General features: G+C 40.9%; 2 protein-coding genes across 2 annotated transcripts in view; one reads left to right on the top strand and one right to left on the bottom strand.

The window, feature by feature from the left end:
* Window positions 1-25,618, bottom strand: part of MED12L (mediator complex subunit 12L) — a 177,262-nt gene that overhangs the window by 51,844 nt on the left and 99,800 nt on the right. The window contains 8 exon segments of the mRNA XM_033150449.1: window positions 2,253-2,373; window positions 4,920-5,061; window positions 5,493-5,720; window positions 10,669-10,800; window positions 12,469-12,632; window positions 14,856-14,999; window positions 16,846-16,964; window positions 17,460-17,607. Of these exon segments, the coding sequence (XP_033006340.1) occupies window positions 2,253-2,373; window positions 4,920-5,061; window positions 5,493-5,720; window positions 10,669-10,800; window positions 12,469-12,632; window positions 14,856-14,999; window positions 16,846-16,964; window positions 17,460-17,607 (1,198 nt within the window).
* On the top strand, window positions 4,104-25,359 carry P2RY12 (purinergic receptor P2Y12). Its single transcript, XM_033150447.1, has 3 exons — window positions 4,104-4,184; window positions 19,703-20,019; window positions 23,704-25,359. The coding sequence occupies exon 3, from the start codon at window positions 23,722-23,724 to the stop codon at window positions 24,721-24,723; it is 1,002 nt and encodes a 333-aa protein (XP_033006338.1). The 5' UTR covers window positions 4,104-4,184; window positions 19,703-20,019; window positions 23,704-23,721; the 3' UTR covers window positions 24,724-25,359.

Genomic DNA, 25,618 nt, shown 5'->3' with positions numbered 1-25,618 from the left:
CAGAGTGTGGGAAGATGACTACAGCTCATAACTTTGCAACATGCTGGCAGATAACCAAAACCAGCAGAAATAATTTACTTACTTGTTTTAAATATTTGTAAAACTGTCATAAAAATACAGTACAGTGTTCACCATGCAAAAATTTCAACAATCGTAAAAACTTAAAATAACACATTAGTAAAAACGTCCATAAATACTGTTTGGATAAAATAAAATCCAAATTTCAAAGGCCTGTCTAAACAACAGTGTTTATAGGCAATGTCTAAAAGGCGACTGGGATTGCCACAGTACAGGGACTGCCACACTCAAGCCTTGGTCCCTAACAAAGACTGGCCAAACCTCAGGGGCGTGGTGAAGCATCAGAAGTGCTCCATCAGACAATATAAATAATTGAGGTGGAGAATAAGAGATCAGAAGGTTCTTCAAGTACTTTGGGCCAAGTTGGTTAGGGCTTTGTGAATTAACACAAGAATCTTGTACCTGCCTGGTAGCAAACTGGCAAAAATTGCTTGATTACAGAAGGACAGCATTGACCCCATTCCCATGGACTTTGGAACAAACATCTGAGGTCCCAAAGCCCCTCACTCTCAGGCCCACCCAAATGAACTCTTGCTCTTCCCAAAACTGAACCCTGGGCTGTTTGTAAGTGTCAGGGAACTGTTCCCGGTTCAACGCAAGGTGGTGGAAGGGCTCTTGGGAGGCTACAGGGAGCCCCGGCCCCACTCAACTAGCAGCACCTCCTCCAGCGGGGGAAACAGTGACGTCTCCAGTGGGGAAGGGCAGGAAACCAGGGGTCATGAGCGTAGGGGCTCTGGGGGTGCTGTAGAGACCCTGCACTCCCCTCGCCCAGCAGGCGAGGCACACCATTTCCGTCGCCTAAACCGCGCAGAGGGGTGAAATGCAAAGAGGGGAGGCGGAGACTGAGGGTGCCGAAATTCTTATGTTGGGGTCGCAACCAGAAGGGGCCACTCCTGGATTCTGCGAGTGATTGATACAGACATGTAAACACAGCTCTGCACTGTACATAGCATGCACAATAAACCTGTTAAAAGACAGGCTGGACTCTTGCCTCGTTACTCGCGAGCAACCACCACACGGACCTTACAGTAAGGTATGCATCATCAAACGAATACCCAACATGTTTCCCCTTTAAGAGAAACTGTTAGAAACCTGGACAGCTGAGTCAGAGGTGTGCCCTGGCAGGAGGAGTCAGCTGCTGCTTTGTGTGGCTCCCAGGCCTCATCAAGAATGAAGTTGAATTTGCCTTCAACTCAGCTTGCAGCGCGTTCACAGAAGCAGCAGAAGACAACAACAGAAGTGCTTCCCACTGTTCCCCAAAACTGAGGCTTGGAGTCATAATGTGGATTTATAGTGCAAGCAAGCAATGGAAAAAAATAAAGTGCTTTAAAAACAAAATAGCCCCAAGCTATAAAGAGAGCAGGAAGTGGCTTACTGGCGTAGTTCCATTGCTTCCCATTTCCATTTCTGCCACCCCAGATGTTTCTGTCCTTCCACCCTCACCACACCGAGGAAGTTGTGGGGTCTTTTTGGTGGCTGCCTGCTTGGTTTTAATACCTTAAACCACCACTACTCCAGTACTGAACATAAGAAGAGCCTACTGGATCAAGTCAATGGCCCATTCAGTCTCACAATGGACAACCAGATGTCTATACAAAATCGTACTACTGGTGAGCTCTTCGACTGAAGAGTGAGTAAAAGAACTTTGCCTAATCTAGCAGGGCAAAGCAGCACCTTTCGATATCCAGGGAAAGGTGGTGGTTGTTGGCTTCACACTTGGCTTTCGATGCCTTGAGTGCAATCCTAGGCATGTCTACTCAGAAGTAAGTCCAGCAAAGTTGAAGAGGACTTGCTCCCCAGTAAATGTGTGTAGATTGCAGTCTAAGAAAGAAGGGAAGACAGAAATAAGGAAGGAGTATGTGAGGTGGGGAAAAGATGAAGACTGCAGAAATAGAGAAGAGTGGATAATCTAAGATGTGAAATAAGAAGATTAGCATGTACTGTACAGAGTCTTTTAGTCCTACATAACTGCAATTCAATCCCAGCAATGTAAATCCATGACCACCACACCAAACACATTTAGAGCACCCTGCTTATCTATGCTTTAAAAAAAAGAAAAATCCCTAGATTCCAGAAAATGGTTTTATATGATTTACCATCCATACAAGGAACCATTTTTTGTCTTCCAGTTTGAAGAGCAAAGTGTGGTTTTCAAGATGTCACTGACAACTCACCTGCTGTAAGTAAAGAAGGAAGTGCAACGTGCTGAACAACATCCTCTAGGAAAAAACACTGCCGGGCTATGAGGATTGCAACAAAGGTAGCCAATGAATCATGGAACGATAGGTCACTCACCTTAAAGGGGCAAAACAGGATAAAAATGTTGCTAATTAAGCAGTTCTAATTAATCAGTTTGTGTCTCTTCTATACTGAAAGGAGAAATCCACTCCCACGATCATATGACTCAGCTGGCAGCAAATGAGATGGTGACCTTCCACAAGCTCAAGAAAGATGGGAAGCTACCTGATATCTGGACCCTTCATACAGATCTGTTTGCTTGAATGTCTGCGCACCAGGTTATTCTGGAATCTGGACCATCAGCCACCCCACCCCCTTATTTTTTATTTTGGAAAATTAAACAAAGAAGACTATCTATAAAAGACAGTGTGTGTGTCTGTGGCAAAGGCTGGGGACTGGTTCAGACATAACAAGAGACCATGATTTAGGATTACGTGAGTGAGCCCTAGGGGTGTGGATATCTTCCTCTCACATAGAACACAGAAAGTTGCCTTATACTGAGTCAGACCGTTGCTCTATTTCAGGCATGTCCAACAGGTAGATTGTGATCTACTAGTAGATCACTGGATGTCTCTGGTAGATCACTGGCTACCCCAAAGAAACTCAGCAACTTTGGCTCCCCTAAAAAAAGCTCAACTTTTACCCGAACCCCCCCCCAAAAAAAGGATGACTTTCCTTCCTAAAAAAAAGCTCAACAACCTCGACCTGAAACCCCAAAAAGGGGGTAGATCACTGCCAGTTTTTAACTCTGTGAGTAGATCGCAGTCTCTTGGAAGTTGGCCACCCCTGCTCTATTTTCTCAGTTGTGACTAATGCAATTCCTGACAGGTACTCTCCAGGGTTTCAGACAAAGATCTTTACCAACCCTACCTGGAAACTGCACATATTGTATTTTCTTTCTTGCAGTGAGTTTCAGCAATTTCCGCACTTCCCCTTTCATACCAAACCATCATTTACAGTTAGCTGTGCATGTGCATGCTTTTACCTTTGCATGTTCTGTGTATTATATGTGCTTTATTGCACGGGCTTTAATTACGCTGTTTTTATTACCTTGACTTGTCTGTTAAAATCTTTTTGCTCTTTATTTCCTCGATTTATTATTATTATTATTATTATTATTATTATTATTATTATTATTATTAGCTATAACCTGAACTTGGTTGACCAATAAACTTTGGATTGGATATAGTTACTTCTGTCCAAGCAAACATGCCCTCCGAACCAGAATTGCAAAAAAAATCAACCCATAGTTTGTTGGCTGTAACAGATGGAAAACCAGATGGCATTAACTTATTCAAGGGAAACTCTAATTTACTATATATTTAAAGCACATGGCTCACCCCCAAAGGATTCAGGGAACAGCAGTTTTCCCTTTACTGAGCTACAACTCCAAGCACCCTTAACAAACTACGGTTCCCATGATTCTTTGGGGGTTTGTCATGTGCTTTAAAACTTTACGTATATGGTGTATACACATCCTGAGTTGTTTTTTTCTGTGCTATTTTTGTACTTTCTCCACTGTATGAACCCAGCTAGCCAAAGACGCAAGGCTGATGACATCGCTAGGTAGTGAAATCAGATTAGACAGCATGGTGATGGTCCTGAAAGAGTATCGTCCTTATCTAAGAAAAGGGAGGAAGGAAACAACATGTCCCAATAGTTAAGGCAACCACAGCACAGCATAGCGAGACAAAGAGAGTCCACGCAGTTGCTACTGCAGTGAGAAATGTTCCTTGCTTCGCTGCACTGAAACAGCTTGATCGGCGCATGTTGTAGCAAGACAGGGAACCATGGCCTACTGCCCCAGTTACCTTCGTGAAGGAGAAGGAGGACATCTGAGGAAGTCTCTCTCCAACAGAAGGTTGCAGGTAGGGGTGTTTTGGGGTTGGGAGGTGGGGGGTGGGGTGGGGAACAGGCTAGCCACCCCTGACCTGGGTTCTTAAACCACAGTTCTTAAACTAACCAAGATGAGATGCAATGAGAAATTGCATCAAAAGCAGACACAAGGGTATGCCTATTATAACAAGAAAGGTCCATTTTTATTATTTAAAGCTTCACTTTAGCATTGGCTGTCAGGGCTGCGTATGTTAGTGATGAGGCAAAACCATGGGGCCAAATATTATTTCTGAGCCTCCTTGGGGGTGACGTATGAGAGCAGAAAGTATCTTATGTATGTGGGTGTTAGTCACATAGAGGACAAAAGTGGCTGTCGTCCCCTTTATTTCAAATAGTAAAATTCCACTAGTCTGCATAATCTGACGCCTAGTTGCAGGTAGGTTGTAGGTAGCCAGCATACATTCTATTAGATCCATTCATGAATCTCTAATGAACATTAGTGGAAATGTCACAAAGGTGGAAATAAGAGAAAATACAATGAGTTGTTCATAACTAAGTTGTAAACTAAGTTTATAACTCTTCAAAATATTCCCCCCCCCTTTATTTCTTGGAATTGTTTCTACTTTGCTTTCAATATAAAATTACCAAAATATCTGCTATACAAAATTTTAAAAAAAACAAGGCTTGGTTATGTGATAATTCCAGATGGCCAGCCATAGCAAAAATATAGGTACTTATCTAATGATAGCAGCATTTTCTGCACTTACATCCACACTGCAGAGAAGGTCATTAAACCCCCAGACATGGTTTGACGAACAGCAAAGGGCTTTCAAGACCCCTAGCCATTCCGAGCTTAGCACTGTGCAGCAAGCGGTTAACTCTGCACACAAATTGGCAATGTCGTTGATTCTAGAAGAAAACAGAAAAGATAAATTAATGCTAATTGATTGACAACAAGGAATGTGTGTGTATGTGTGTGTGTGTGTGTGTGTGTGTGTGTGTGTCGCAGTAGCCATAGAATCATAGAATTGTAGAGTTGGAAGGGATCCTGAGGATTATCTAGTCCAACCCCCCTGCAAGGCAGGAATATGCAACTGTTGTATACAGGGATCAGACCTGCAATCTTGTCATTACATTAGCACACTTTAACCAACTGAGCTATTAAGACCACCAGTATGCTCCTTACCCCTAACTAGTCTGCAACTAGTGAGTCAAGACGACCCATAATGTGAGCAGCGCTCAACTTTTCTCCCTTTTCACTAAGATTTTTAAGAGAAGGGAGGGAGGGAGGGGAAATTCATGTTCACAGAGGCAGCTAGGTCTTTGCAATGTCACCTTACCTGCCTGTATCTTGGTGGCCCATGCATACATTCATCAGTGCATTACACACAAAACTATAGCGACTAGGTGCATTGTCACTCAAGATCTTGCCCAACATTGAATAATTGAGGCTGTGGATTGAGGGATTCTCAATAAAATCCAACATGAACTCTGGATCCCATAACAAGTTGGAGTTTGAGGGCTGAACATTGCTATAGATGGTTTGCTTCACTTTTGAGCAGGCACTACTAAAATAAAGGAAAAGCGAAGAGTTAGGGAGGAAAGTACAAATACTTCGCAGAATTCAGGTGTCCTTGGCCTATCAAATGTTTATTGAAATGTGAGTTAAATAGCTACCCAATTTTTTTGTATATTTCTCAGGTTACTAAGCACACTAGCTTTCAAATTTTAAGCTCCTGAATGGGCTGTCCAAAGAGGTCAGATATATACCTACATTGGGAGAAAAATTGATTAGCCTAATTCTGAAGTCAGCAGTGCAACTGCAAAATCTGGGCACCGCAGAATCTTTTGGCTTGGATTAGATGCTTGATATGCTTGGAAGTTCATCACTCACACAACTTCATAGTTCTCAAGCTGGATCTCAGTTTTAATCAGTGCAATAAATCATACAATTATGTCTAAATTAACCACAAAACTCTTCTAAAACACTTCTGTATTAGTAGTAACAGGAAAAACAACAACAGTGCTTAACCTTTAAGCTTTATATTTAATCAAATGTTTTATGTACTGCCTGTTGAGCAGCCATTTCAAGACAGTGTACAGTAATATAAAATATAATGCCAAAAATATGCAAATTAAAATTAAAACCTAATCAAACCATCAGTGAAAAATACTTAAAATTCTACAGTGGCTAGTATTAATAGCCAACAACGGCCATGCTGAACAAGGAAGTTTTTAACATGCTGACACTGTAACAAAGTTGGTCCTCTCAGGTGAGACCATTCTAGACTGTTGGTGCCACCACAGAAAAGGCCTTCTTCCTGGTTGTTGCCAGATGTATGCAGTGGCACAACTAGGAGAGCCTCTGAAAATGTTTTCAGTATGCAAGAAGATCTGGATGTGAGATGTTCTGCCAGAATTATATATATATAAAGAAATTTTTCCTTTTTGTTATTTTCTATTTAAAAATCCTATAAAAGGACAGGGGCAGGAATCTGATGGAGGATGTACCTCAAGGAAGGACCCCTAGAGAGGAGGCCATTCTTCTACTCAGTGTCAAGGGCAAAGGCAGTGCTGGAAGTCTACAGCCCTATTCTATGTGCAATGTCACTTCACATAATGTACAAAAGAAAGGTTTTGGCCAAGATTCAGATTCAGTAAAAAGAAAGAAAAAAACACACACACAGTGCCCACACACACATTTACAGACTTCCTTCCACCCCTTTGGGGGATGGGCATGGGGAAGAATAAGAAGAGAATGAATCAACGTCTCAAATTAATCTTCAGCCTCTGGGCCTCCCAGCCTTGAAAAATCCTGATCACTACCACCTGCCCCTGCAATAATTAACAGCTGACAAATCTACAAACATACTCTGTCAAGTGTTTATTCAAAAGGCTCTTTTCCCTCTTTAAGTTATGTGAAATGTTTTGTGAAATGGAAGCAGACAGATTAAAAATTACTGTGATGTACTGGTGGTACATTTGCAAAAATAATCCTCTGTACCAGCACCACCACCACCACCCCCCGCCCCCAAACCCCACAATGTACCAATACTGCCTAACAGCTCCAAAAGATGTGGGGAAGAGTAATACTAGGGCTGGATCTAAACACATCAAAGAAGTGTTTCAGTTTAAAGCATTGTAAATTTAAACAGGGAAAACAGGTGGAGAAAAATGGTATTCCACATCACCATCTGCTGGCACAAAGGTATATCGCACATACAGGCACATAAAACGCTTTTTCTTTACCAGTCTAGCTGAGTCCTTAAAAATATCTTATTTGTTAATAGGATCTAGGGCAGGCTTCCTTAAACTCGGCCCTCCAGATGTTTTTTGCCTACTACTCCCATGATCCCTAGCTAGCAGGACCAGTGGTCAGAGATCATGGGAATTGTAGTCTCAAAACATCTGGAGGGCCGAGTTTGAGGAAGCCTGATCTAGGGGGTTCTGGCATTACTGGTTTGGAGCAGGCTGCACTGAAACTGTCCCCATAAGGATGGAGGATTTTACAGAATTTCTGAGTGATTTGACTAACCACAGCAGCAGCTGGGTAACCATTAATATTCACAGACCAAACAACAATGCTCCCAGGTACATGATGCCCTTGTTGCTTTCTTCCATTGTCCAGAGGCTCGGACTGTTAGTCACACTTTGGACACAATGAAATAAATAAGAAATCATGGTTAACTTGTCCCATCTATTTCAACAGGAACTAGGTGCAAATAACTTGAGTTTTGCTCCAACCGTACACGCCAGTTCCACAGAGATTGGTCTCTCAGAGCAGCTTACATGCAGTTTCCTCTAAAATATCATTACAGATACACCATTGGTTCAAGCGAGTCCTGAAATCACGATGTGCTTTTAGACTGCTGCATGGACAGAATCAGGGCCAGCCTGCCCATGAGGCACAGTGAGGCAGTGTGCGGGGGCTTCCCCAGGCCGCCCCCAGACATCAGAGGGGGGGGCAAAGTGAGGGGGCAGAGGGGGTGCTGCTTCAAGTGGCAAAACATCCTGGGCCAACCCCCTGGAAAGAAGTGATATGTGCCACAGGTGCCAGCCCATGGCCAGAACATTGCAAAAGCAAGTTGTTCCGTGGATGGAAGAGATAAGATACAGTAACAAGCAGTAAAAGCCATGGTGATGGAAATTATAAGGGAAGAGGAAGATGAGATAGAGCCATGTCTGAAAGCAGTGTTTTCTCTGCATTGTGGGGCAGGGAAGAGAGGGGGTAGATGAAGGCGGGAATTGGTGTCTGTCTAAATCAGGAATGGAACCTATTTGTCATTGATTAAAATTTGATTGCCCCACACTGGTTTGTTATTAATATTGCTCTGTATGTTTTACTTTTATGTACCTTAAATTTGATGTAAAAACTTTAACAACAGCACTTTCTAAAAATCAGGACTAGAGAACCCCGTGACCTTCCAGATATTGGACTCCAAATTCCATCAGCCAAGTGTTATTCTTTCTTAAATCGGAATAGCAAATTTGTTAGCTTCTGCCTTGCAAAACAGCCCTCATGCTTTCTCAGTCACAGATTTTATGAAACATTCCTAATGCTCCTTTAAAGGCAACTTGTTTATACTGGAAAAGTTAGAGTGTTGCAACAGTACATAAAAAAAGCAAGCCACTAAACACTGCTGGATCACAATGGGCTTTTTCATGACAAGTTCTGGAAGATTTTGAAGATACAATTCATACAGAAAATGAGACAGTTGATTCTTTAAAAGGGGAAGTTTAGTTTAAATTGCAACGCTTAAATAGGAAGTCACAGGCTTTTTACATGTGAAATGCATGGAACATTTTGTACAGGGGAAAGGCTAAAAGCCTCGAGTAAGATATAGGTAAGATTCAAACTTCAAAATTATTTTATTAGGTTATAGCATGAGACACTTTAAAATGTTAAGATATTTAATGTTTTACTCTGTGTGGAAAGCCATGGGCTTATTAGAAAGCTGAGTATTTTAATATAGCAGGGAGAATGAAATTGGACACTTCTGCTTACCAATCTACTGCAATCGCTCATCAGAGATAAAATGAGAGTTTTCTAATGATTTGACTGGAAACTTAAAATGCACAGCTCCTCAAAGCAGCAAAGCCAAAATTCATACAATTAAGTCAAGTGAATTAACTCTTACGTGAGTTAAAATAGAGTAAGATTAAATGTCTTCAGTATAAAAACACTAGGTTTTTTGCTGTTTGAAGTGTAAAGATGGATTAAGCCTTATATTTCAAGTAGTGAATTGCAGTAGGCAATAGATATAGCACAACAAAAAATAAGACACTTCTCAAATTATTCTGTGCCTTTATATAACATAACAAGATATCTGATAAATTCTTCTGTTTGTGGAATATCACCATTTGGAGACCAGGACTTCTTCCTATTTAAGTATGGGAACACTTTCTCAAGACACCAACTCTATAAGTTAAATAGGCATAAAACACAGAAATCATTCAAGAGAATGAAAATTTGAGACTGAAATTCATTATAGTAATATACAAATTTGACCTTTAAAAGTGTAGCAATCCTGGTTTCTAGGAAGAGGTTGGGGCATTTTACAATCCTGGGTTCTGGAGAAAATCTGTCTAAATTATTAAATGATAATTTTCTAACATTGTAATAATTTAATAACACTGCATTATATAGTGTTTTGGTCTGGTTTGGATGCATACATCTAGGCTTATTAAGACAAGATAGGGATGAGTTGTGCCCAAACACTCAAATCAATCTCAAACTATGGTTTAAGGTGTGATCATGTTCTAATCCCAGTAATCGTAGGATGAAATGAGAAATGATGGTTAATCAATCCTGGAAGTCTTCAATTTCAGTGCTCCTGAAAGAGAAGGGGGGTGCAACTCCCTCCTTTATATGCACCTGCCAAATGAGGGAAGGTGGGCAGCTACCATGGAAAGGGTCTTTTCAGTGGTGGTGCCCCTGTTACAAAGCATGCTCCCCTGAGGTGCTCACCTGGCAACTACATTGTGGTCTTTAGGGGCAAAGACCTTTTTCATTTCCCCAAGGATCTTGCGTTCTAAAAATAAGTTCCAGTGTTTTTTTAAATGGGGAGTCTACCATTTCTCTTGTTGCCACCCTCCAATTTCTAATGGGGTTAGTAAGTGGAGAAAAAGCCTCAGATTTTCTCAGGACTGGGAGGGCTTGTATGAGGCAGTCCATGGGGCAGTGAGCAAGTTACTGCATTAAAACAAACACATTAATTTGCATCAATAGTGAAATGAATGGGAGGCTCGGGGACAAATGTTCTACCCAGATTGTAACACACAAACATGTCTACAAAAATAACTGCTTAGATGAGACCAGGGGTAGAACCGAGTTTTCAAGTTTTCAAACTAGCACCTGCTTTGTGGGAACAGAAATAAAAACAGGCGAAGGCAGAGAACGTATACAAGGCAGAGAATGAATACAAGGAGCAATTAATATACCAATGTGTATTAATGTATAAATGTGCACCAAGTTTTTAGATCAAATTTTGAAAAGAAGAGCTTGCGGCTACCAACCTGAAAAGATCTCCAAATTTGCTTCTGAGGTGGCTACAGGACATGTAGAGATCATAGAGATAGGCTAAAATACATCTTTCTGGGGAAGAGCATTCTGATGGATTAACGACGTGTTTGACAACACCACATAATCTGTAAAAAGAGAAGAAAATCATTCAGAATTGATGATGGAGAGTGTGTGTCCCTAAATCACCATTCTGAGCTTCCAAGTTAAAGGGGGATCTCATCCTATATAAAGAGCTTTCTTTCCATTTTATCTAACCATCATTTTTCCCCCCAATGCACTTGGGAGTCCTTCAGATTATTTAGTAAAGAGAAGAAAATGCACCATGGACATTCCTACGTATAAGCATGGGGATTCAATTAATTTGATCCTCTCTAGAGCCTAATAATTGTGGTACTTAAGTGGAAGGAGATGTGCATGCGTAACACACAATTCTCATCAACCGCATACAATGCAACAGTTCTCAAGATTCCTTCAGAGGAATCTATTAGCATTAAACCAGTTCCAAAAAAAAGTAGATGATGTGTAGTTTTAAGGGAAATAAACTGAAGCACCATTATCCAAATGCCAGTAATCAAAAATTTCCTAATTGCATGAATTCATCCCACAAATCCCAGTGTAAGTCCATTTACTAATTACATTTGAATTCCTGAAGGAGTTCAGAGCATTCACAGAAAGGAGTTCAGAGCAGGCACACGGCCAGTTCCTCAGGAAAGGTGAGGCTACATGCACACTAACCCATCTGAACCACAAAAATGGAGATTTTCTCAATCCGGAATCATCCATGCTTATCCTCGGCATGCTGTGTTCAATCTAGATTGATTCTAGATCCTGTCGTCCACAAGGATAGGTGTGGTTACTTGATACATGTTTGAAAACTTTCCCCTTGATTAGGCTATCTACTCCTTTTCCTCCCTGCACATGCCTCGGATGAATGAAGAAGGAAGCAGCAATAGCATACACACATTAGTCAGGTGGCCCACCCATTGCTGGGACTGCCAAATCTATTTTCACCTGAACACTGAGAGCCAGTGTGGTGTAGTGGTTAAGAGCGGTGGACTCATAATTTGGTGAACCGGGTTCGATTCCCCGCTCCTCCGCATGCAGCTGCTGGGTGACCTTGGGCTAGTCACATTTCTCTGAAGTCTCTCAGCCCCACTCACCTCACTGTGTGTTTGTTGTGGGGGAGGAAGGGAAAGGAGAATGTGAGCCGCTTTGAGACTCCTTTGGGTAGTGATAAAGCGGGATATCAAATCCAAACACACTGCAGGGTAATGCATATTCAATCTGCAATGCTCTTGTATTATTTTTTTTAATGAAATTAGATTTGCAAGAACAACCTAGATCTAGGTTGTGTTTTGACTATGTATAATAATAATAATAATAATAATAATAATAATAATAATAAAATTTATACCCCGCTCAAAAAGCAATTTCCCCAGTCTTCACTGATTCTATAACAAAATGTCATGTGTATACAGCCCATAGCTGTCAACTTTCCCCTTTTTTTGAGGGAAATTCCCTTATTCCGAATAGGGTTCCTCGCAAGAAAAGGGAAAAGTTGACAGCTATGATGCAGCCTGATAGATAAAGGTGCATCAGGTATATTCCTGTTCTTTGCCATAAGGGCAACAGCAATGTGCATCTGCATTCCTGGCTATGCAAAAGTTTTGTGTTTTCCACAGACTTTTCAAGCAATACTAAACACTGTTTGCAAACTGAGAAATACACCAATTCTAGCATGTAAGAAAGCTATTAACATTGTGAAGTCTTAGAAAAACATTACCACTACAAACCCTTCAAAAACCTGAGCAGTTTGGTCTGGATTCAGAATGAGGCAAGCATGGTAATGCCTCAGGACGGCAACGATGCAAACACAGAGTCCTGTTGTGTAACTTCCTGCCAAGCTGGAGGACTTCAAGAGAAGCTCAGCTTCCACCACACTCAGCTCATTCAGCAGCTAAAATTAAATATATACGTATATATGTATTGGTTACATAAATCTCCCAGGCCAAAAAAACATAAAGGAGAAAGTGTTACAGGCAGATATAATGATGCAATGCCTCCTTCCTGCTGTAGAAACATGGAAAGCAGATAGAAATGGCACAACACTGTTTTTCATCATGATAAAAAAAAACATTGGGTCTAGACCTGGGTTCAGGTTCCTAAACATAGGAAATGAAATGTAAGCAGCCTTCAAACAAGTTACTGCAGTTACTGCAGGAGATTTTGTTTTGTTGCCCTGGAAAAACCCTTGGCTTCTTCTATCTCCATGGAGGAAAAGCATAGCATCTGAAGCAGTTCTTTAAAAATGTAAATGAAAGCTGTTTGATATAGCAGCTTCTTCAAAAAGGGTTTTAGTGTGAAGTACCTTAAAGTGGTGGTACAACTTAGCTCAAGCACTGTAAGAACTGGTTTGGCTCTGCAATTGCTGTGCTGCTTGCTACTTGAGTCACGGGCAGAGCAATCCGAATCGCTGGTCCACCATGATGGACAGGGTTGGATAAGGCAGAAGTGTCCCAGCTTTTGACACTGGAGGAGCTCTCCCATCAACGAGCTGCTAGATCATGTGCCAACCATGTCACTATGCTGTGACAGCAACAAGACAGAGGGCTTGTCCTCACTTCCACTTGCCCAGGAAAACCTGCTCTTTACTGCTGAATCGGAGCAAACCTTGGGTTTTCCACGGATTTGATGTTTGCTCTGATTTAGCACCTAAGAGTGGGTTTTCCTAGGGAAAGCGGTAAAGCTTGACATTTCCGAACATATTTGACTATCGTACTTTTTGCATAAAAGGGGAAACCGATATCATGTTATGTTAGGCGCAGGGCCGGATTTAGGTTTGATGAGGCCCTAAGCTATTGAAGGTAATGGGGCCCTTTATATGTGCAGCTTTCCTTGTCAATAACAAATAGTCGCTGTTTTTTGTGTTGAATATATGCTATATGGTACTTTGTGGACCTAATAGGTATCTAAAGCAGGGGTTGGCAACCTAAGGCCCATGGGCCACAAGCGGCCCATGGGGGTCGTTTAACCGGCTCACCGCCTGCTTGGTCAGCTCCCATGCAACGTGCTAAACTGGGGCAGAGCAGAGCAGGGACCACCTTCCACGATGCTGGCCGGCTTCCCATTGGCTACAGTAAGCTCCTGCAGCCAATGGGAAGCTGCGCACGCCTCCTCCGCGCCAGAAGGAGCGCCGGAAATAGCCTTTTCACATGCTTGTGTGCACGTGCACACACACACTCCAGCCCACCGCGGCATCTGCAGGATCATGAACCGGCCCAAGCCACAAAAACTTTGCTGACCCCTGATCTAAAGCCATTTGCACATAACAAAATATGTATTTTATCAAAGTAATTGATATAGAAATGAGCAAACCAGTGATATTTTAGGGAGCAGGCTAGCAGGTGGGGCCCATTACTTACATCATAGAAGCCTATACAACACAAAACACTGTTGCTGTATGTAGGTTTTATTTTATTTGTTTTTTATCTTATATTTTGGAAATGTACATGCAGATTTTTTTTCCTTTAATTTTTTGGGGGGGACCCAAGTTATAGCTTGTTTAGCCTATACGTAAATCCGGCACTGGTTAGGTGCATTCACATTGGCTGTGTGCAGGTGAATTATTGCTGGGGCTACTGGGTTTATTCATATTGCTGTAGTGTTTAGTGCTTTTTTTCTAGGGGTACTCAAGAGTACACTGTGTGGGCAACTTTTTTTCTAGAAGAAAAGCGCTGGTAGTGTTTGAACCTGACCAAGAGAAGTTTGGTGTGAACTTTTCTTCTCTGCCTCAGACAGCATTAGTTCATTCCTGATATGTCAGTGTGGACCGTACAGAGTGATACTCTAATCTATTGCTGAAGTTTTTGCAAACCAAATTACTATGCTTTGAAAGTACTGGCGTGAACACACCCTAAAATTGAGCATGTTTACTTAGACCTAAGTTCAATGGACTTTTCTTCCCAGTAAGAGTGTTTAACACCACAGCCTTAGTTACATAATGCAAAGCACTTACTATTATTGGTGCCAATTGTGTGTGGGGGGGGCACCTATTAGGCTTTTGCGCTGACATTCTGAAGAACATTGCTGTATTTTTTATTGTTTTATTTGTGAACGAACTTCAAAGCTGCTCTTAAAGCTGGGATGGAAATAATTTAAATGAAGAAATAAGTCCCATTACCTGAACAGCAAAGTCAATAAGCCCATTGATATTTAAAGCAGGCTCCATTAGATCAAAGATAAGCTGTATGTGGTGAGCCAATGGAAGATGATATGATGTCCCTGAAGCAAAACTAGTAATCTGTTCCAGAACATTGTTGGAGATCTGTTTAAAAAAATAAATAAAAATGGAACTGCCAGTAAATTAAAGCATTGCACCAGCTGACATACCATCATGCCTACAATGACATTTATTTGATTTGTTGTTTCGGATCGTTTCCCTAAAGCCACAAACAAGCGCAACAAGAAGTCTTCTGTATCCTGTCCTCCCCCATGCGTCCCCAAAATCTGATCCAGAGGATCTCACCACCTCTCAGAGGGTAGAAGGAACAGGAAATGCGAGAGGAAACTCCATTGCATGCAGCTACAGCCACTGGATACGGACCTGAAATTTTACATACATTTGCCATCCATACACCTGCCAACTGAGGGTAGCAGCTCATGCATCTAGTCCACGAAAACCTATGCCATAACCAAATTCAAGGTGTCACAAGACTCTTCACTATTTTTGCCAAAACAGTCTAATGGGGCTACCCGGTGATGTAGTGAAGAGGGAATGCAGGTGAATGCTGCTCCAGGACTTTTTTCCCCCCACAGCAGGAGCAATAACAACATCTGCCAGGGTAATTGATGGACCCTGCTTGCTCTGACTAGTGAATGCAGTGTTAATGAAGCTTGCAAATTTGTGACAGATTAGCACAGAGGAAGTAAGAGAACGAGGAAATCAACCAAGAGGAGGCTGGATACTTCTTTCCTTTTTATCAATGGGGTTCCTACCTCATGCTACCTGCTTAAATGGGAACACTTCTTTGCATGACTGTTTGTATTTCTAATTTCTAATTAAAATCTAAAGGTCACTTTTGAGCTGGCTAAGGATAGTGCTAATGGTCTTCCTCATGAAATCCCAGAATTGTTCCAGTCTTCCTTGCCTCCACTTCAAAGTGCACATAAGGAAGTTATTAATGTGCAACGCATCCCAGAGAAAACCACTGCTCCAAGATAGACTAACACAGTTGATCCTGAAATAAAGATTGCCTGCCTAGATTTCTGATTTACACACTGATTGCCAAAACATATTGGAAGAACTACTGATAAAAGCTTGCAAATATGCAGCATCTCTTTACCAGTTCATTCAGCATGCAGGCAAGAACCTCCAGATTTTACTGTTTGCCTGCGAGAGCCTTTGGAATTTTAAAGTCTGGTTCCAGCTGTTTTTTTCACGTGGCCAACGTATATATCAACACATTCTTAAAAACATAGCAGCTGTGGCATCTTACTTAAAGAGACATGCGGTGGAGACCATTAGCCACAGTTTACATAGTGATTATATGAATTGTCATTAAAGGGCTCTATGAGGCATTCCTAGGGCAAAATAAACCATATGTGATTGCAGACTGAATTCTCTACAGATGTAGCAAGACACTAGTCAGGCTGCTCTGTAAGCCTGGAACTTCTTCCTCCCTCCCACCCACCCTTCCAAAGCCAGACTGAAGAATCTCTTTGCAACACATTCCTTTAGGAATGCATTTTCTGTAAGCACACAAAGGGCCCATTCATACTGTGTGTATACCAAGCTTCCTGTACCTCCATTAATTCTTGTCCATTTGACATTCTCCTCCAAATCACCACACACCTTCCCCTCCCTCGATCCAATTTTTCTCATACCGCAGACACTCCAACAACCATGAGAAAAATCTAGACTGAGGGAGAGCAAAATGTGGGAAAGTGATGAGTTGGAGGAGAACCTGATATGGACAATGGATAATTAATGCAGGTTGAGGAAACTTACCACCCACATTAAACAACAATATGGATGAGCCCCAAATCTCTACTCTTCCATCTTCCTCCTTCCCCCCCCCCCCCACTTTTCTCCAGTTCATGCACACTTTATATTATGACTGAAACTTCAACACAGAAATGGAAAAGATTGCAATTTCTACGGCGGAAAGTACCTGACATGTTACTTGATGTTGATCGAAGTATGAAAGCTGTTGCAGTTTCGTAAACACAGTCTCTAATGTCGGAAAGGTTTCCTGCTTGTTCTTTCTGACTTTCTGCCCTTCTTCTCCAGCTAAAACATTTTTTGCACAGTTTACGGCAAAGTCTAATCCAACGAAGATTTATTTGAGAATAAAAACATAAATTTTCACTGCATGCAACACTAGCATGGGAAAACTGCAAACACATTTTATATTTAGAACGTCATTGGGTTGTTGTTTTTTTAGAAGACTGGACTAAACTAAATATTATTATTATTATTTAAATAGCAAACAAATTAATTTGGTTCTAAAGCTTCAGCATGGGAGTGCAAGTTCTTATCAAGAAGGCTATTAACACCAATACATGCTTAAGTAGTTTAATGTGTCATGAAAGACAGCCATAAATATAGTTTAATTGGTTTATGTGTCATGCTACATGAAAAACAACAGAAAATATTTGGCTGCCTTGAACAGGATAATTCAGACATGATGATTCTGCAGAGTTCATAAGGGTGCTTCTCATAACTCCCTCTATCCTGGTTTTAAAAGGACAATGAAAGCTCAGCAATGGGCATTCGGGTAATTACCGCTTGTTTCTGTAGTGCTTTTCTTATTTAGGATTTTCAAGATATCTTTGGTAATCTTCTTTAATTGATGCCTTGCCTCTTCACGTTCTTTGCCAACACCGTAAAGAAGAATCATGCGCTGGTTACATTCATGACTTGAAGATTCATCCTTTTAATCAAAAGAGAAAATACAATAAATCAAGAGCAAGCTGGATAGGAAACAGAGAATAGTGCTATCTTAGTAAATAATTGTGAGAATAATGTAGTAGGACGAGGTAACATTTGATGAAAAACTATTGAAAAAACTAACTGGAGCTCTGCTTAACATGTTGAAAAGTATCTCTCAGAGATGTACATAAAGATAAAGCAAATCTTAACCAAGTGTAAATGTCATTTATTTGTTTATTACATTTATATCCTGCCTGTCCTCCCAAGGAGCTCAAGGTAGCAAATGGGTTGGCCTCCTCTCCATTTAATCCTCTCAACAAACCTGTGATGTAGGTTGGGATGAGAGACGGTGGTCTCCCAGTGAGACTCATGGCTGAGTAGGGATTTGAATCCTGGTCTCCGAGGTCCTAGACCATTACTCTAACCACTACACCACTGCTGCACACATACTTGTATATAAAAAAGAGGTGCATATACAAACAGAATGCACACATTACTTTCACATTTCCTTACTTTAACTGAATTCTATTCCTTTCATAAGTCACTTCTCTTTTTATCTATTCAATACATGAAATTAACCATGGGGAGGTGGCCATTTTGAATGGGGGTTCCATTCCTGACCCCCTTGCAGCGCTGTGCCTTTTTCAGGTCACTTCTGGTTCAGCAGCGATGAGCATGTGTGGTCACGTGTCAACGAGACACGCATAAAATGGTCGTGGCCTGCACTACTATTAAATTCCACCTATTTGTAACTGGAGGATTGCCAAGAAAGCCCAACTTGGTTACATCTCATGTCCAAAAGAGGACATTCTCAAAAATGAGTGGATTATTTGCAGAAAAGATAAAAGATAAAAGGCCGCTGTGAGAAAAGGATGCTGGAAATAGATGGGCCACTGGCCTGATCCAGTAGGCTTATCTTATGGTCTTATGTTCCTGGACAGATTACTGCTGTTCATGGGACTGCAGCTACTGCAGAATGCCACTGCCTGATCTCAAATCACAACCTCCGGGTTTCTTGCGAACTTCTGGGCCTAGTACATAAAGCTCTAAACAACATGGAACCCAAGTACCCCAGACATTGCCTTCTCCAGCTACTGCCCCATCTATTAAAATCTGCTGAGAAGGGTCTACTTGTTATTCTGACTGTAACTTCTGTTGGGCAGGCGATGACACAAGACAGGGCATTCTCGGTGGTGGCCCCTCGTCACAACTGTGGAACGCCCTCTCAAAGGACACTCGGTTCCCCCCCACCTCCATGTTAGCTTCATTTAAGCATTAACTGTAAACAAAAACAAAAACCACACACCCAGCCCCTTCGAACATGATTTACTTTCTTGATGTTACTGCCATTTTGTATATTTATTTTATTTATTTGTATATGTCTCCAACACTCTAACCACTCTGTGCCATACTGGTTTATGATGTTATGATGCTGTTAACATTTTCCTTTTTAAATTGCATTATTAGCCACTCTGTGCTCCTACTGGGAGGAAATGCAGGATTGTATGAGGAATAATGGTAGCCCTGGCTCTGAAGAGGTGTCCGGTTTTCTCCATTCCCATACTTCTGTTGTAAATTTCTCCTGAGGATTTTAAAGTGTTAAGGAGGTTAGTTTCTGCATAGTGCAGATCAATAGTAATCTTGTTCAGTTTGCACAGGTACGGATGAGTTCCACAGAAATACCATCTCTTTAAAGTAATAAAAATTGCCCTAGCAACTGTTGCCTAGGCAAACAATACTCATTTTTTAAAAAAAGTATGGCACTGCATCTATTCTGAAAGGGATGTAATCTTATCTTCCACAAATCAGAAGGACATTTATTATGTTAATGTGGTTAAGTTGCACAACCTAGTTCCTGCCAAAAAGCTTTTAAATTACATTATAGTGTGTGCTTTTTGTTTTGCAGAACTGTTACTTAGCTGATTTTCATTGGAGGACGAATGCCAGAATCTACTAAAGCTGATCTCAGGACTGTTCTAGGGGAGCATCATAGACTTCAGTGTGTCTACCCTGGAATAATGGGATTGTATTTTGAAACTTATATATATATTCTTTTCTTATCCTAAAAAAACAAAACAAAAAACCTTTCCTTTCAGGAGAAAGAAACTGAAGCTGTCACTCAGAATTTGAAACTGCCTCTATTCCAGCTGCTTAAAATCAGAGAGCATCCTAAGGACTTAAGCCCAGTACTTCCTCTTTGCCTGTTCTGATTCACTTGCTTGGGCTGCTTCTGTATGGGACGGATATTTTTTTGCTGATGAAGTCTACTAAATGAATATTGCCTCATGACAATCAGTCACACACCTAGACAAAAAGAGAAGACAATTGAGGACAGCAAACTTTCACTTCCAGCAAATGCAACCATCCAAAGCAAGAAAGCCAAGGTACTCTTTTTTTCCTGCGGCTGATCAAGGTAACTTTATAATTTCTACTGTAATTTTTATTTGCCCCTACATTCTGTACATAAGCCAGTTACTTATTTTCCTACTATGTTTAATGCAAACATTATTGTGCTGTGTGGGTTTTTTTTCCAGTCCTGCAATGTCTAAAAAGGCATGAAAGCTACAATGCTTGTGTGCCATGTTTTGGTGCAAAATGCGAGGCAACCATCAGCTGTAGAATTTATACAGGGCAAGTATGCAACTATCATTTATAGAGGTCAAATATATTTAATGTGACTATTACCTGCACTTATAGCTGAAAACAAACATGAAACGTTCCTGTTGCAAACAGTAATCTATTTAGGATATATAGATATGCAGAAAGGGGGGGGGGGGAACCACGAAGATAAAGCTATCTTTTACAAAGTTGTAGACATTCTAAAAACATGCATACTGCTACCTCTCTGCTCATTTGTTCTTGAAAAATTCCACTTAATATAAAAAGCTCGGTCACTTCTACAGTTTCTAATGTTTTCTGCTTGAAAATGTGTGCTGAGCAAATTTTGTAATAAAGCTACTGTGAGATGAGGAGTGAAGCTGCATGGAGCAAATCTCCTTATAAATATTTTGACAACTCCAGGTAAGTATCATTTTTTATTCACCCACTCCTAGCTACACATGCTGGTTGCTGCAAATTAGGTCTGCCCTTCTGCAGAAAAATGTTTTTTCTATGCTCTCCCTATACAATTCAGAAGCAAACGCTTCCCCCGATGGGAACCATTCTCTGAATACAGTACACATAAAAGCACAAATCAGAAAGCCTAGGACAAAACTCTTCTATGAGTACAGTAGACAATTATGAGTGGCCAAAAAGAGAGAGAGAGAAAGGAAATGCATCACCAAAAGAAAGGGCAAAAGGTGAAACAGATCCACGTGAAATTTGCATGCGCTGATTGATATGCATTAGATGCAAATTTAGAATGAAGTATGCTAACAAAAATACAATGGAGCTCATCACAGTGGAGAAGACTGCAACCAGACTGCTTGCACAATCCAGGTGGTAACAGTGGCTGGGCAACTTCAAGGCCCCTTCTCTTCCTTCTGTATCATTCATCACCTTGAAACTAGGCAGCCTTCAAATAGATGACACCTTCTCATAGATACCAGTACATGCCCGCTTTATCTCCTTTATGCTTAAGGTTCCTCCAAAACAACAACAAAAAACCCTATTCATTGATTTAAAATTCATTCTTATTTTCTTGTACTTTTTAGATTGTCCTTTTATTATTTGTTGTGAGGTGGTTGTAAGCCTATGAGCATCCATCTTGCATTTTGCCTGAGTTTGCTTACAGAGTGTTTATATATGTCGTCTTACTAATCATTCATCATTCCTACAGTTCCCAGTCAGTTTCCAAACAAAAAGAAGTCAGGGTTGGTGTGTGGTTGTTGTTGTTTTTTTTAATGGATCTGCTATGCTAGGACAATAGTGCTTTAATCCACTTTAACTGAGTGAACCTAAATTTACGGTATGATCTGGACCCCCACCCCGCAAAACACTTGACAGTCTGGAGGCACCCTTAGTCATTCAAAAATGTGTCCAGTGGATGTACATGGAAGACTCAGTTGAGTGGAGCCCTCTGTGCTCCCAACTCCATGAGCCATGAAGCATATCTAATAGTTTACAAAGAATACCTAGATAATTCCCATTTTGCTCCTATTTTGGTTCGAGTCGAGACAACAAACCATGCCATAATTATGTCCAAGCTAGAGGTTGTGGTTTGTTTCACTGCAAACAAAATATACAATGGCTGTACTCTGTCTCCACGGTTGGAGGCATTATGCTTCTGAATTCCAGTTCCTGGAAACTGAAAGAGGAGAAAGTGTTACTGTGCTCAGAACATGCTTAGAGGCTTTCCATAGGCATCTGCTGACCCCATAAGAAGAGGATGCTGAGCTAAATGAGTCATTTGCTTGAACCAGAAGTCTCTTCTACTGTTTCTATGTGAATTCCAGGTTTGTTCTTGGTTTACCAATTAGAACTTGGAATAAAAATAGCATTATGTCTGAACCGGAGACGGTGGCTTATTTTACTTCAAACTACATTTCTTTGTCTTGGCATTTTATTTTAGGTTAAAAACGAAGAGGAATGTCAGAGAATTCCTGTTCTATACCAATTATGCAAATCATTTTTTTTCAAATTAAAAAGTCAGTAGGAATATTAGTGTAAAATAATATAAACACTAAGACGTTCTGAAACCACTTAGTGTATTTAAGCCATAATTTTAGGAGTCTAATATAAGGTTTCCACTTCCTTATCCAAGTAACATGGTTCACTGGCAGCACAATTGACACATGCCTGCTCAGAAGCAGGTCACACCAAGTTCTATAAGAGTTACTCCCACAGACCTATGTAGAGAATTGACCAGGCCTTTAAAATTGTTTGTGACTTAAAATCTGAGCTTTTAAGTCTGATGAGTGACTGGTTTTACCTCTTTGTCTGCAGGTTAACAAGTTTCATGCTACCATTTGTTTACAAATTATTGTAGTTAAATGTTTTATTATTTTATTTCTTGTGAGTCACCCAAAGGACATATGTTGTGTGGCCTAGTAAAGAAATATTGCTCTCCTCCAATCCATTCAGTAGAAACTAAGTCCAATAATATAAAGCCAAGGAGGGGAATTCAAGAGTAAACCTTCATTTGGAAATAAATACATCAATGTGTGCACCAGATCTGTCATTCCAGTAAGATATACCAGTACGTGTGTTCTTATTTAGCATCAACCACAAGGTGGCCCTAGCAATATACAGAAAAGCTGGCCAGCGATAGCACAGTACTCTTGGAAATACAGTATACAGTACTTTCCACTAAGACTTACACAAGAAAAAGTGAAAGTCAGGGAGGGCGGGGGGGGGGGGCGTCTAGCTTAACATCACCTCGTGTGGCTTACATCACCACATGATCTTCATCCATTTCGGTTCTGACTCCTTAAAGATTTGCACCAGTTTTAGGCCAGTTCCTAAGACACATCAGGAACTAATGGCAAAGTCTGCACCTCATCCTGGACGGAGTTCCTACTTAAAGTCTACACTTCCACAGTTGAATGTGGGGAAGTCATCACCTTATTATAAAGTTAGCACATCTTGTATTGTTTAGATGCACATGAAAAGGTACACAGTCTCCCATGGCTTAAAACAGTGTGCTATTTGGAGTGGGGGATCCATCTGCAAGCAGGGGCTTAGCCCAGTCATCCCCAAACTCAGCCCTCCAGATGTTTTGGCACTACAACTCCCATCATCCCTAGCTAACAGGACCAGTGGTCAGGGATGATGGGAATTGTAGTCCCAAAACATCTGGAGGGCTGAGTTTGGAGGTGCCTGGCTTAGCCTGCTTTGATACAGTGGAAAGCTGGAGTGCACTTAGGCCAGCGAATCTTCTTGAAAGAATAGATTCCACCTTGCTGCTTGCATTGCTGAGACCAGTTTTGGAAACGTGAAAGCAAGTAATGTGAAAAAGCTAGTTGATACCTGCCATGTTTACACATAACAGATATGAAGTTTCTCTGTTGTGTTTACTTAAGCATGGGGGTTGTCTGTGTTCTCTACCTCATAACAGGGCTTTTTTATGCTTAAAAGGTTGTCCACATTATTAAGTTCCACTGAAGAAAATAACATTTGCTGAAATAATGTGACTTATCTGCTCCTTTTGCTTTGGTAGGGAGAAAATAAAGCCCAAATGAAACCCGAGTACAGTCCTCCTGGAAACTTCAGCAACTGCAGCACCACCAACAGGATGAATCAAGTTCTTTTTCCCTTGTTGTACACTTTTATCTTCCTTGTGGGCATCATTATGAACGGACTGGCCATGGGAGTCTTTTTCCAAATATCCAGCAAGTCAAATTTTATCATCTTTCTCAAGAACACAGTCATTTCCGACATCCTCATGATCCTAACATTTCCGTTCAAAATTCTCAGCGATGCAAACCTGGTGTCCTGGGAATTAAGAGGGTTTGTTTGCAAAGTGACTCAGGTAATATTTTACTTTACCATGTACATCAGCATTATTTTCTTGGGCCTTATAACCATTGATCGCTATTTGAAAACTGCCAGGCCCTTCAAGTCATCAAGCGCCAGGAATTTGTCAGGAGCTAAGATTCTCTCCGCGGTTATCTGGATATTTATGTTCTCTCTGTCGCTTCCAAACATGATTCTGACAGACAAGAAGCCAACGCGCGAGAACGTGAAGAAATGCGCTGACCTGAAGTCTGACTTTGGGCTACTGTGGCATGAAATTGTTAACTATGTCTGCCAGTTTATCTTCTGGGTTAATTTAGCCATCATTGTCGTATGCTACACGCTGATAACGAAAGAACTCTACAAATCCTATCAAAGGACGAGACGCACCGGGCAAGCAAACAAAAAGACTGTAAATATCAAAGTTTTCATCATAATTGGTGTGTTTTTCATTTGCTTTGTGCCGTTCCATTTTGCCAGGATTCCGTATACCTTAAGCCAAACAAGAGATGTTTTTCGGTGCTCCACCCAGAACACACTGTATTACCTAAAAGAGAGCACCTTATGGCTGACTTCCCTGAACGCATGCCTAGATCCATTCATATATTTTGCCCTCTGCAAATCTTTCAGAAAGTCTCTCCTCAATGTACTGTGGAAATGTGCAACCAAAACAAGACGAGATCAAAGTACAGAAACTACTGACGATGAAACGACACCAATGTAGACCAACAAGAATTCCATATAATACAGCCAAGGCTGTTTAGCACCCTCTTCAATGCACACATTAGCTTTAGAAGTGAATCTCGTGTTTGTGCTTCTACTGAAATCATGAATCACATGTAGTCCGTGATACTAACAACAAGCTGCTGAATGAGAACATCTGCCTTTTCCTGTTTAATATAGCTACGGGACACTGAAAAAGCTAGATGAGTGGGTAAAAGAAGCGTTTCTTATACTAAAAGTGCACAAAATAAACCGATATTCATAAAAACACAGTTGCGTACTCTCCAAAGTCTGGTAATGTCATTAGTAATTACACATTCCACGGGCTGCTTTAGATCCAGTTCCCAAAGTTTTACAGGGATTCGGCAGCCTGCAATGGCAAAGTGGGAAGGACAATTGCTGATTGCACCCTAAGTCACTAAAATTATATAAATAAGTAAAATTAAAGGGCCTTTTAGCTTAATACACATTTGGGCTTTTTAATGATAATATTCTGCTTCATGGTTTTGGAGCCTTACTTTGTGTAACCAACCCAAGTAGGTACACAGTCTCTTGGGTGCTTACTTCGAGACCATGTTGGCAGTTCCTTACCATGCACTGAATCCAGCAAAGTACTACTTAGAGTAGATCCACTGAAATTAATGGATCTAAGTTAGTCGTGCCCATTAATTTCAATGGGTCTACTCTTAAGTAGCATTGGATACAACCCTATATATCTTTCTGTCTCCTATGTTTGTTTGTTTGTTTGTTTGTTTTTAAAAAACCTAAACATTGTACTTCGGTTCTAGGATGCGGCTGTCACAATGATTTAACAATGGTGAATGTACAGAAGCTGTTTCCTTTTTCTGAATCATATCAGAGCCATCATTCTCTTGTTGCGTGCTTGCAAATTAACG

This window comes from Lacerta agilis, chromosome 5 (genome assembly GCF_009819535.1).
Source record: "Lacerta agilis isolate rLacAgi1 chromosome 5, rLacAgi1.pri, whole genome shotgun sequence".
In the NCBI taxonomy this organism is placed as follows: Eukaryota; Metazoa; Chordata; class Lepidosauria; order Squamata; family Lacertidae; genus Lacerta; species Lacerta agilis.
This window is presented reverse-complemented; position numbering and strand designations above follow the sequence as displayed.

Bases quoted from the DNA above. Each gene is read 5' to 3' on its own strand.
- P2RY12 (XM_033150447.1), top strand. From the start codon at position 23,722: ATGAAACCCGAGTACAGTCCTCCTGGAAACTTCAGCAACTGCAGCACC.